General features: G+C 30.6%; 1 protein-coding gene and 1 non-coding gene across 2 annotated transcripts; both read left to right on the top strand.

Moving 5' to 3' along the window:
• Positions 1 to 2,386: 2,386 nt before the first annotated feature.
• Positions 2,387 to 5,533, top strand: LOC21404920. The gene is made up of 3 exons (XM_010089269.2): positions 2,387 to 2,764; positions 3,643 to 4,394; positions 4,831 to 5,533. Exons 1-3 carry the CDS (start codon positions 2,477 to 2,479, stop codon positions 5,354 to 5,356), a joined length of 1,566 nt encoding a protein of 521 aa, XP_010087571.1. The 5' UTR covers positions 2,387 to 2,476; the 3' UTR covers positions 5,357 to 5,533.
• A 4,225-nt stretch (positions 5,534 to 9,758) lies between these two features.
• TRNAM-CAU lies at positions 9,759 to 9,843 on the top strand. The gene is given in 2 exon segments: positions 9,759 to 9,796; positions 9,808 to 9,843. It is a non-coding gene; the product is annotated as a tRNA-Met (tRNA).
• Positions 9,844 to 13,405: the final 3,562 nt, after the last annotated feature.

Genomic DNA, 13,405 nt, shown 5'->3' on the forward strand with positions numbered 1-13,405 from the left:
TACTTTTATTTAATTTGAATGATATTTTTTCATTTAAGGGTTATAAAGATTTATACTTATTACTTAAACAAATATGGTTTCGCCTCTTGCTTTGTTTGATTAAAATACTACATTTTTAACATACATAAAAGAGGTCAAGTTTTTCTTTGCTCCACTATCCTCCATTTGCTATGTGTCATGCTCCAATCATTTTTGTCTTTTTTCTGTTTTTTTTTTTGTTTATATCATCTTTTTCTTTTTTCCTAACTTTCCTTATTTGTTTTCTTTTTTATTGTTTTTTTCTCGCATAAAGCTCTACTACAGTGCAGTTATTACAATGTGTTTCTTCAAAAAATATATCATTACTCCATTCAATATATATATATATATATATATTTATATCATTACTTCATCTTTTAGTTTTCTTTTTTCTTTTACCAAATACTCATGTACAATTTAATTCTTTTTCGATGTGCTTTTTTTAAACTATTTGTTTTATGCTTCTCATTATAAAATATTTTTTTTATGTTTCTCTATTTAACTTTTTCCATATAATCCTTATTACATCGAAATTGACCGTTCTAAATTACTTTTTTTTTTAAAAAAAATTTAAACGACCTACTAAGACAATTTTTTCTCCGATGTTTCTTTTTTGACAGTTTTTTCATGTACTCTTTTCAACTATTCTTTTCTCATTTATGTTGCTCTTTTTTTTTTCTAACTAGTTCCTATTGAGGTAATGTTCCTTATATATATATATATATATATATATATACGTCTCGAATTAAAATTTTTTTACGTGTTGCTAAATATTATTTTTAACATGTATCTCTTATTTAATTAGTTTCATGTCTAATTTGTCAACTAAAATAAATTTATTCATACATGTTCTACTTGTTAACACATATTTAACTTAAAATAATATTGGTTTTCTAATGTGCTTTTAATAAATATTTTTTTTCTAATTTACCAATTGAAATAATTTTTTCTTAAATGTATTCATGTTTTAACATCATGTTTCCTACAAACCACTCAAATACTACTTTCTCATATGTACATTTACTGTCTAATTTACTTCACTAAAAACTTTTCTTTCCTTTTAAAAGTGCTCCATTTAAATATATATTTTACTAACTTTGGAGAGTAATAAATCAAGAAAAATTAAAATTTTAAGAAAATTATAAATCTCCATTCGCACAAAAGTTAACAAACCCAATAAACACGTGCATTGCACCTGCTTATAACTAGTATCAACTTAATAAGAGCATGGTTTAGAGAGAAGAACGCAACAGAAAAGCCATGATTTTATAATTATAGCTCTTAACTTTGACTTTTCTCAGTTTATCCATCTGGTTTTTAAAACTATGAATGCATAATTCAAATATAAAAAAACTGTTTTCAATTTCACCACTCGTGCATTTTTAGCAAAATACAAAAGGAAAGATGAAAATATGCTTAAATGGTTTTTGAAAAATAATTTAAAAACATTTATATTAATCAAAACCATAAAATAGCACATACTTTTGAGAAAATAAGATCCATCACCCATACTGTTGTTAAGGAAAACATAAAAATTTTATTAAAATGGTTTTCAAAAAATATTTTATGGTGTTTTTATTTTTTGGTCCAAAAAAATACAAAAAAAAAATATGGAATTGAAACAGAATTTTAAATTTAAGAAATATTTCGATAATATATAAAAAGAAAAAATGAATTGAGAAAAATTAAAATTAAAAGTTGTACTTATCTATTTAACCAACAAAAAAAGTGAGTTAAAGCGTAACAGTTTCTTTAATTTTTTCAAATGTGGTTTTAAGTTAATCATGTTACAAAGGAAAGCAAATAACACATTGGGCTACTTAAAAAACCCACCAACCCGCCCCGTCCGCTAAAATCATGCCAAGTCATTAAACTGCCAACCTGCCCGCCCGCCAACTAGTACGGTTGGTTTGCGGTTTTATCCTTTAAAGGGTGGCGTTCAATCCGACCCGCCCGCTCTCTCATGACAAGTTTGCGGTTTCACCAACCCGCCCTTAACAAACCCGGCCCGCACCTGACCAAAACAGCCAACCTGCCCGCTTCTGCACCCCAATCCCAAATGGCTAAAAAAAAAGCGAAAAAAACGCTTTCCTTCTAAAAAAAAAAAAACAAATAAAAAATTGAAAACAAATAGAATCAAATCGTATCATCGGACGAAAACATCCTAAAGCAAAATCCAATCAGTCCCTTCAGCCAAAAAGAAACAATCAATCAGTCCCCACCTCAAATTTCAGCCAGTCCCCATGTCCCACGCGGCAAATCTCCGAATTCTTGTAACATCGGGTCCCACATTCTCCCTTACACATTTCCCATTATACCCTTGTCCCTGCAACTGAAGTCAACCCACTCTCCATTTCCAACCCTGAAAGAGGATCTGTCATCAATCTTTTATTGGCAGTTATAAGTTAAGGTTCTCTGTTTTTGTCGGAAAGAACCGATACAAACAGAGGACCTGAAAATGAAATCAGAAACTTTGACATTATTTCTCGTAAATCTCGCCGGAATCATGGAGAGAGCCGACGAGTCGTTGCTGCCCGGTGTCTACAAAGAAGTCGGAGCCGCTCTTCACACCGACCCGACCGGCTTGGGGTCGTTGACTCTGTTCCGGTCTATAGTTCAGGCTTCATGTTATCCTTTGGCGGCTTATCTCGCCGTCCGCCACAACCGGACCCACGTCATTGCTCTCGGCGCCTTCCTCTGGGCCTTCGCCACTTTCCTCGTCGCCGTTTCCTCCACTTTCCTCCAGGTTGGAAATATGAATTTGACAGTTTTGATTGCCGTGTGGTGTAATAATGGATATTTGGTTGTAAAAAGTTTTTGAGCTTTTTATAGTATTTGCTTTTGTTAAGTACAGATCTACGGGCATGTTGAGTTGGAATCAATTGGTTTATTGGATAAATAGGAATATTTGGTTTTTTCACCTTTGTTGATGTTGATTACTTAATAAGCAATGTGTATTTATTTTGTTTTTGAAATGATTTTTCTTTCATGGGGGGATGACTATATAAATAAAAGGGATTTTTTTTTCATTCAGCAAAAAAAAAAAAAAAAGAATAATAATAAAAGGGATTTTTTTTTTTTGGAGAAAAAAAGAGAAGTATTTACTATAGTGTTTACTATATTTAGACTATCCTTTTTGTTTTTTGTTTTTTTGTTTTTTTCTTTTTCTTCCACGGGATACGTCTTTCTAATTCTGATTACGTGCGTCATTTACATTGCTTAACATCATTGATTATCAAAAATAAATTTAAGAAAATGCACTATGTTTCTATAAGGTTTGAAACTTGGAAGTTAGATTCTCATAGATGGGAAAATATTGTTAGCATTAAATATTTTTACAGTTATTTATATATGTTTTTTATTATTTTTATTTTGTGAGGATTAGGATGTGATGGATAAAACATGGAGCAGAGTTTCGGGACTCTTTTCTGTTGAACTGGAAAAGATGTTTCAATTCCTTAAGTTGAGGATATTCACATATTAGTTAATGGCTAACCTATTAAATGAGAATAAAGCTTGAGAATTTACTTTGTAATGACAAAAAAGATCCTAAAATCTTTGCCAAGTTTGCTGGAGAATGTAAATCTGATATTGAGTTGCCCAATTTTGTGACATACATATTAGGTGGCGGTTTCAAGAGGCCTAAATGGGATTGGACTTGCCATTGTTATACCAGCAATTCAGTCTCTTGTTGCAGACTCGACTGATGATGGCAATCGCGGCACGGCTTTTGGGTGGCTGCAATTAACAGGAAGCATCGGCTCTATCATTGGCGGTCTTTTCTCGGTGTTAATGGCCTCGAAGTCTTTCATGGGAATTCCCGGCTGGAGAATCGCCTTTCACCTTGTTGCACTCATTAGTATCATAGTTGGTATATTAGTCTACTTCTTTGCTAATGATCCAAGATTCTCTGAGACAGACAGTAGAGCCGAGGATCAAATTGCTCGAAAGTCTTTTGTATCCGAAATGAAAGACCTAATGAAAGAGGCAAAGTGGGTTATTCGAATCCCATCTTTTCAGATAATTGTGGCTCAAGGTGTTTCTGGATCATTCCCTTGGTCAGCCATGTCATTTACTACAATGTGGTTAGAACTTATTGGATTCTCCCATCAGAAAACTGCTTTTCTTTGGACATTTTTCATAGTTGCTTGTTCATTAGGAGGCCTTTTCGGAGGTAAAATGGGGGATATCCTCGCGAAACGCTTTCCTAATTCTGGAAGAATAATTCTTTCACAGATAAGTTCTGGCTCGGCCATTCCTTTAGCAGCGGTTTTGTTGCTCGGGCTGCCTGATGATCCATCAACCGCGTTCATCCATGGACTGGTTTTGTTCATTATGGGATTGTCAACATCTTGGAATGCTCCGGCAACTAACAAGTATGTATCTGAACCTTTAAAAAGAAAAGGCAAAAAAAAAAAAAAAATCTAATTGAAAGTTGGACTTAGTTGCTTTCTTTAGGAGCTTCAGTTGTGCATATGAAAAATTAATCCATAGACCAATGAATGCCCCAAAGGAAGTCTGAAAAGGCAAAAAAAAAAAAAAAAATCTAATTGAAAGTTGGACTTAGTTGCTTTCTTTAGGAGCTTCAGTTGTGCATATGAAAAATTAATCCATAGACCAATGAATGCCCCAAAGGAAGTCTAAATTAGAAATGTAAAATGTACAATGTATAATTTATTTTATCCATTAATTTTTGTCATTGATGGACATAATAATTGGAGTGCTAGAATTTAGTTGAAGGTTGGACTTGATTTCTCTATGACTCTCTACCATGCTGTTTTAGAATCTTTTGATATGAAAGTGTTGTCACAGTCCAATATTTGCAGAGATAGTACCTAAGAAGTCTCGGACGAGCATCTACGCTTTAGACAGATCCTTCGAAAGCATCTTGGCGTCATTTGCTCCCCCAATTGTTGGCATTTTGGCTCAGAATGTTTATGGTTACAAACCGATCCCTAAAGGGTCATCAGACGCCGTAGAGATCGAGACAGACAGAGAGAATGCCGCGTCGCTAGCTAAGGCGCTCTACACCGCGATTGGCATTCCAATGGCTATCTGTTGCTTCATTTACTCCTTCCTCTATTGTACTTACCCGAGAGACCGCGAGCGAGCTAGAATGGATGCTTTGGTAGAGTCAGAGATGCAACAGCTAGAGGAAGACAACTCTCGTTCAAGAGAAATTCATGTTTCCGAATCGAATGGGTTGAATGGAAAAGAAAGAAGCGAAATCGACATAGAATATGGGGAAGAAGTTGGCCTTGATTTGGATGATAATGATGAGAAGTATTTGCTTTCCCATGAGCAGAACCTGCAGGGGAGATTGGATTTTGTAAAGTGAGTAAACTGCTTCCTCTAGGCCAATTTGAACCGTGAAAGAGTTTTATTTACTCATGTTTATTATTTGTTTCATAGAAGACTAAGTACACAGATATGTTCCCACAAATTCGGAAAGAAGAAATCACCTTAATTTATTATCTCAATTTGTTTGTTATTGTCGTAATCTGGAAATGTTTATTTGGACCAAGTAACTTCATACTATAATTTTTGTAAAGACTTCCTTGAATTGTTTTTCTCTAAATTCATTGTAAAATAACATTGACTATCACTACCTAAAAAAAATGTCTTTTAGTGACAAAAGAAAAGTATTGCTAAAAGTTGAACCATTAATGAATAGAAATCTAAAAAACAAATAAATTCATGGAAGAAAAAAATAAAGATTTATCAATATTCATAGAAATATTGGTGGTTAAATTGTACAGATATATCGATGAAAATATTGATATCTGTAGAAATTGATCTAAAATAAGGAAATTCATATTCAAACTTTACTTTTAAATGAGAATTTGAGAAACTCCAAAATAGCTTATTTATGATGTAGTGAGTTTTTGATATAGTAGTCGTTTATTTTAGTTGTCTCGTCGTTTCTTAATTTAGCTTAATTTTGTTATTAGTATGTCGTTTATTTTAGTTGTTATTTTGTTATCATTTTCTATATGAGTTATAAATAGCTACATTACCTATGTAATAGAGATACTTAAATAATTTAGAATTAAATACTAGACTTGTGTTTTCTCTCCAAATTGGAGAAAATCCCGCAAGGGGAAAATCCCCTTGTAAATTATTTTTTACCATGTAAATTATTTTTCAATCATAAAATAAATATTTATATAATAAACTACTATTTACTTCAAATAATTTTAAAATCTGTTATTTACTTTATTTATTTTCATAAATTTGATATTTGCTATAATTTCTCATCTTGAATTTGATGGATTGAGCTGCTGATTTGAGCTTGTTGGACTCTATACTATGTGAAAATTAAACTTTTTAAGGGCTTGGGCTTTTTATCTTAAAAGTTCAAGGGAGAAATACAAACATGCTACTCAAAAGAAATCATCTTTCCTTAATAAAAAAAAAAAAATCATCCAATGGTATAAAGTACTTAATATTTATGCCAATTAATTTACTAGAAAATATACTGGCAAAATCTTTTAAATATCCAACTAAATTATTTTTCTTCTCGACAATAATGAACGGACATATCCATCTCCGATCTTCGGAGAACATTTTGGTAAAACATTTGTTATATTCTACCAGAACATTTTTTTTAAATCAACAAAAGTAGCGAGAGACCAATGATATAAACAGTGGTGAAGAGCGTTTATGCCCAAGGGAGGCATATATATGCCCCTGAATTTTTGAAAATTTATTTTCTTACATAGAATTTTTCAAAATTGTTAATATGTCATCCCTACATTTTTAAAAATTTGTTTTGTTGCATTTATTTTTTGAAAGTTTTTATATATGCCTTCTCATTAATAAGATCTTATACATACCTCTTCATAAACAAAATTTTCTCTAATTTATTCCTATTAATCTTTTTTAAAATATATCTTTACTGAAACTTTTTTTCTTTTTGATTTATTTGCGCCCATGTTGAAGTAATTTTTTGTTTTTCAAATGTATCCCGACTTAAATATTTTTTTCCATACGTTGTTGTAGTTCTTTAAGACAATATCTTTAGAACTTTGGCATATTATATACTTAATTTTATAAACATTGCCCTACTAAAATAATTTTTAATATGTCTCTACTTAAACATGTTTTCTCATGCATCCTTTTCAAATATTATTTTCTCTTACGTGCCTCCTAAATAATTTATTTTCAAATTTGTCATATCAATATGATTTTCATTAAGTGTTCTATTTTATTTTCTTCACTAAATTATATGCACAAGAGAATAATAAATTAGGTTAAACTAATCTTTTATGAAAATTATACTATCACGTAGATTAAATTCAACCAATTAAATATTTATGTCGTTCCAACTATGTAATAGTATTAAGAGTTGATAATTTGAAGATATCGAAGGCTTTTCACGTTTTTAGCTTATGTCTTTCATGAATTAAAATCCTAACTCCGCTACTGAATATAAATATAAAGATGTTTGATTTTGGTGGCACACTATGTAGTTTTCTCAAAGTTTAACTTAGTAAGTGTAGTTATGTAATATCCTTATAAGTTGAAATCTTTATTTTTATATTTAAATGTTGTGGGACTCGAATTTATTTTACCTTTTATAATTTAAAGGGATTCGTACCTGATAAGTGTAGTTATGTAACGACACACACTTACAGCGAGTGCTGTCTACGACATCAATTTCTCTCGTTAATTACTTTCAATGAGAATTTTAGAAACTTTCAAACGGCTTTAGTCGCCGTTAAAACAAAAAACTTTTTTATAGTACTATTTTCGTACTCTAGATCTGTTTTCTGTTTTTCCTAGTTATATAGCGTTGAGAGTATTCTCTGGAGTGATGTCTTAATTGATAAGTATTCCTAATATTTAGGAGAAGATTTGTGTTTATCTTGTAAACTTATATCAAAGAAGTCCAAGAAAACACCAAAAAAATACGTATCTTGGCCCTTTTTGCTACTTAGGTCGTAGATTCTTTAAAATTTTAATACGGAGCTTTCTACTGTCTCGTTTATTTTACCAATTTGAATTTTTAATTCCAGTTTTATTACAGTTAAAAGTTCTCACAAAAAGTCACGTCTAACTTTTTTTACTATAATTAAAAGCTCTCATAAAAAGTCATATCCCAACTCGAATTAAAAACTCAAATCATCGAACTGAACGAGGTCTACATTAGTGATAGAATCAATAATATGTATTCATGAATGTAGTTATAAGATCTTATAAAAATTAAAAAAGAAAAAGAAGCAAAATTCTCATATGATAAGAACCTGACGATTCAATAGAGTGTTCTGCTGATCAATACTTATTTTTTTCGTACTCTAAAAAAAGTTTGCATTCTGATATATCCAAAATTAAGTGGTTCACAGCGTCCCATCCCCCATATCCTACTAAATTGCATAACAATAATCATGGCCATAAAATTGTTAGAAATGAACTTTCCACCACAACCGTAGTCGTTAGCCACATTTCTTCACAACCTCTCTTATATAACAACCTAAATTAGGTTCCACCAAACACAAGGCATTGACGATCTGCTTATTGTCGCAAACAAAATATAGGGAAAACCCAGCGTGACCATCCCTTTTACCCATTCAAGTGTTCGTTTCTACAACTAGTGGGACAGTGTTTGGGCCAGAGATCAGGAAAGATAAGAGCTATAAACAAATGGCATCGAACAAATTTGCCTTGGTGGTGTTCCTTACAGCCGGGATGATGATTTTGATGGAGATCGGAGAGGCTAGGCATCGGGTTTTGGACGACGTCGATGAGCCCGTCTTGCTGCATCCTGACAAGCCTTGCCATGAAAAATGCTACCAAAAGTGCATGGCCAGTAAAGGATCTAAGATTGCATGCAACGCTCAATGCAGCTCTTTGTGCAAGAAGACTAAATGCTTCTTCTGCACTTGGTCCAAACATACGGCTCCAATCGATCCATATGCCTGAAACTATTCTCTCTTCATGTTAGAGCAGATTAATAGTATGAGATTTTTATTTTGGCTCCAGTAAAGGGTTTTCTTTGAAGGAGTTTTCCTCCTCTGATCTGTGGAACAGAACCTTGTCTATTCTAGTTGAAATATAATAAGAATGGATAATATATAATGAAGAATTCTTTGGATATATATGATCGATTGCTACGTATAACGTTACATGCATTACAGGCATTGATTATTAATTGGGATCTAGTTTTTATGCTCATTCCATTATTTAAATTTAGTCATATACATGATCAGGATAGTAATATAGCCAAAACAAAAGCGTATGTGTGTGTGTGTATATATATCGATGTTCAACTATATATATGCTAATGGAGAAACCGAAAATAGAGTACGCAATATGGCGCAAACTAACCATTACCATAAGCCTTTTCATTCCCAGGTCCCTCAAAGTGCTCATACTTGCCATTTCGTTAAACTGTTTTTCTTTGACGTTTTTTTTTTTTTTTTCTCTTTTTTTTCCCCTAATACTTTTTTTCATATAGAGGAAATGAATTATAAATTTTTAAAAGATTGTACGTGTGTGTGTCCCGTCTTCAAAACCTTTATTTTTACGTTCCGCGCATAAAATCTGAGTCCAGAACTCCAGATCATTCTTCCACCTTTTTCTTTTGTTTTGTTTTTTTTTTTTGGTAAACATATATAATACTTGACAACAGTTCATAAATGTAGACGTCAAATTTTGAGTTCGAAAAAGACAGGAGATACGAAATAAGGCAAAAACTAAAACAACAAAATTATAAATTTATTCAACTGCTAGCAAGATTAGGGGTGGTGGCGCAGTTGGCTAGCGCGTAGGTCTCATAGCTTCTGAGTTATCCTGAGGTCGAGAGTTCGAGCCTCTCTCACCCCAAAATTTTTTCTATTTTCTTTTTTCTATTATTATATTGTTTATTTATTTATTTGGTTATATATATATATATATATATTTATCTGAACTAGTTGGGCTAGTTAACTGTTGGTACGTTGTTTTCTCAGTAAGGCTCTTATACTAACACAATTTTTAAATTGAATATAAATGATGCAAAATAAAACAAAACTGAACTCTACAAGATTTACAATTGTTGGGTGTGTTTGGAAATATTTTTGGTTGTTTTTGAAAATATTTTTACACGTCTTTTAAGGTACGAAAGTGAGAACGATCTTTAAACCGCATTTGTTAGTAAATGTTTTGAAAACAAAAATAAAAACAAAAAATAATGAAATTGGTTTTTGCAAAGGAAGTTAGAAAACGATTAAAAATTGTTTTTCCTTTTTCGTTTTCATTTTCTAGTACTTACCAACAATGTTACATTAAATTATTAAATTATTAGTTACTGATTATATAATATATTAATTAATAATTAATAAATAGATATGACTATAATTAATAAATAGATAGTAATTACTTAATTATTAATTATTATTAAATTATTATTAAATTTGTAATTTTATTAATAAAAGTGATAAATATTAAATATTAATCAATTATTTAGTTAAAGATTAATTGTCAAAAATTGATTATATAATATCTTAATAATAAAATAATTAATAATAGGTGATTAGATAAATAACTAATAATTAATATATCAATCATATATATTAACTATAACCTATTAATTAGTAAATAGTTGATAAATAAAAAAAATAGTAATTAATCAATTGATAATTGTTGATGCCCGAAAAATCGCACGGTACGTATTCGGGCCAAATCCCGCAACACGACTCAAGGTATGGTACGTCGACCCAAACCACGTTTCGTGGACTTCTATGTGGACAGTGATTTGGCAGGCTAAGGAACGTAACCGAGCCCATTTTATCCGGTCCAATTAGGCCCTCAGTCCACTTAGGAAGCCTCGGGTCTATAAAAAATTTAGGATAAGTTGGATTATAGAGGAAATTAACAAAACTATTATTAATGTGCACTCTTTTTCTTTTCTCTAAGAATTACGTGGAAGGGATACAAACTCTATACCTTATAGTAGAGTTAGATTTAAAATTACTGTTTAAAATATATCTGCAATCACATAATATATATTCGTTTTGAATTCTTAAACAAAATTTTTCTTCTATTTTTTATATATATTATTATTTAAATTTTTACGCTATAAAATCTTTAATCACAACTCAATGCGTGCATTGCACGTACTTAAACTAGTAATTAAGAAGAGTACTATTCTTTATGGCACAACTAAACTCTCATCAATATATTTGTCCTGCAATATTCCTTTTTAATTGTGGTGTAAGGATTTTTATATATATTTTTCTCATCAAAATAGGATTTTTAATATTGCATTGATCAAAAGTACATGCTTCATATTTATTTATTTCTATTGTATGAAAGAGTATTATTCAAATCTTAGAAAATATATCTTGTAAAAATTAGGAACATCAGTAAACTAAAAAGTGTAAGAAAATAAAAAGAGAAATAAAATAGGAGCGTGAAATTACTCTAAATTTTAAAAGAGAAAAATAGAATAAAGACTAGAATCTCGTTTGATTAGAAGTAAAGTACTAGAAGATATTTTACACACTAAAGCAAGAATATATAGTCACAAGTTTGGCTCAAAGAGTGTATTAAATAATTTGAGTTCAAGAATTTTTTGATACTATTTGGAGCTCTTAGATGTTCAACCACCATTTTGGACACAAAAAGACCCCTTAAGTACCAAGAAATGTGAAAAAGAGCCGTTTGAGCTCATGTCAAATGGCTAGTTTAAACTAGCCATTGGGCATGCCCAATTAACCGGACAGCGACTACGCAACCACTAAACATGGCTTTTAGGAGGGCTGGGGAATTTTATTTTAAAGCAATTTTTGAACATGAGCCTCCTTTATCCTTATAAAACACCCTATAATTTTCATAATTTTAAAAATTATTAAAATCTAAAAGTGTCAATCAAAAGAATTTCAGAAACAGTTTTTAGTGAAAAACTTTGAATCAAAGTAATAAGATAACTTTTACTGAGTGTTCAAACATTAAATACAAGAATAAAAATGAAGAAATAAACCTATGTGAGTAAGTCTTGTACTTTATTTTTTCAAGCTCTAAAATCCATCTCCAAGCTTCAATTTTCCAATTCCAAGCTTCAATTTTCATATTTTTCCAATTTTTTTGAGTAATCTATAATCTTGAACAATTTAAGTATGAAGCAAACTCAAGAAAAATATTATTAAATAATCAATCAATTTATTTGTTATCATTAAAATCATCATTAATTAATTTAATGAAATGTTGGAGCGAACATTGTATGCATAATTAATTATATATCACATTATATATAAGATAAATACATTAGATTGAATTAGTTTTATTGGATTTTTAAAATTTGAATCCAACATTCAATTCAATCCAACTGGATTAGTGACAATATCATCAAAATCTAATCCAATGGTCTTTGATATCCAATTTCTTTTTAGATAGATTAGATTGGAATAATTAGATCAATTGGATGATTAGATGGTTTGCCCACCCTTAATCTCCAGAACTCTCACCTCTTTACCAAGTAATATAAATTTTAATAAATAATTGATTACATATATATATATATTAAATACATTGATAGTTTTGTTAAAATACATAATCACTTTCATTTCATGGTATTTATTTATATAAAATTCTAACTAATCAAATAAATACACCAACTTTTCTTTCCATTTTATTTTGTGACTATTGTTCTCATTTGCCATTGCCATGCGGCCAAACGCACTCCGGGTCTAACCAAATCTCATTATGCATCCAGCACTCAGCAGTAATTCCTTGGATATTCATTCTTTTTCTCTCTCTTTTCTTTTTTTTTTAATTTTAATATTTTTTGAGAAAGAGGGAAATAGCTCAAGACTTGAGATGAATTAAAATTAATAGGTCAATAGTTTACATAAGTTAATAAATAGGCCAAATTACTGTTTTCGTTCATAACTTGTCTGGTTATGAACCATAACTTAACAAGTTATTGTCCATAATTCACGGTTTTTATCCGTAACTTGTCTGATTATGAACCATAATTTGACAAGTTTGTCTATAACTTATCTGATTATGAACCATAACTTGACAAGTTATGACTTATTAATTTTTATAATAAAAAGTTGGCCTATATACTTTCTTAAGCTTTTCATATTGACATATTTTTTACTATTTTTAATTTTTTTTTTTTTTTTTTTTTTGCGTTTTCCTTTGAGCCCAAAAGGCAAGAGGTATTCTCCAAGTCCCAAGGGAAAGAAGACATATATTACCTCTCACTTTCCTTTCACTACTTTTTGGCACACGGAAAGATGGTCATATTTTGATTCAGATTGCACAACTTTAAATAAAGAGATCATAAACAAAATTGTATGTCAACTTTTTCCTCGTGGCCCTTTGTCCCGTTCTCACACAATTTCACGTGAATCCCATACAAAGTTCAGACACCCAAAATCATAAAATCACCAATACAAAA

The sequence above is a fragment of the Morus notabilis genome, unplaced genomic scaffold (assembly GCF_000414095.1).
Source record: "Morus notabilis unplaced genomic scaffold, ASM41409v2 Scaffold697, whole genome shotgun sequence".
NCBI classification, from domain to species: Eukaryota; Viridiplantae; Streptophyta; class Magnoliopsida; order Rosales; family Moraceae; genus Morus; species Morus notabilis.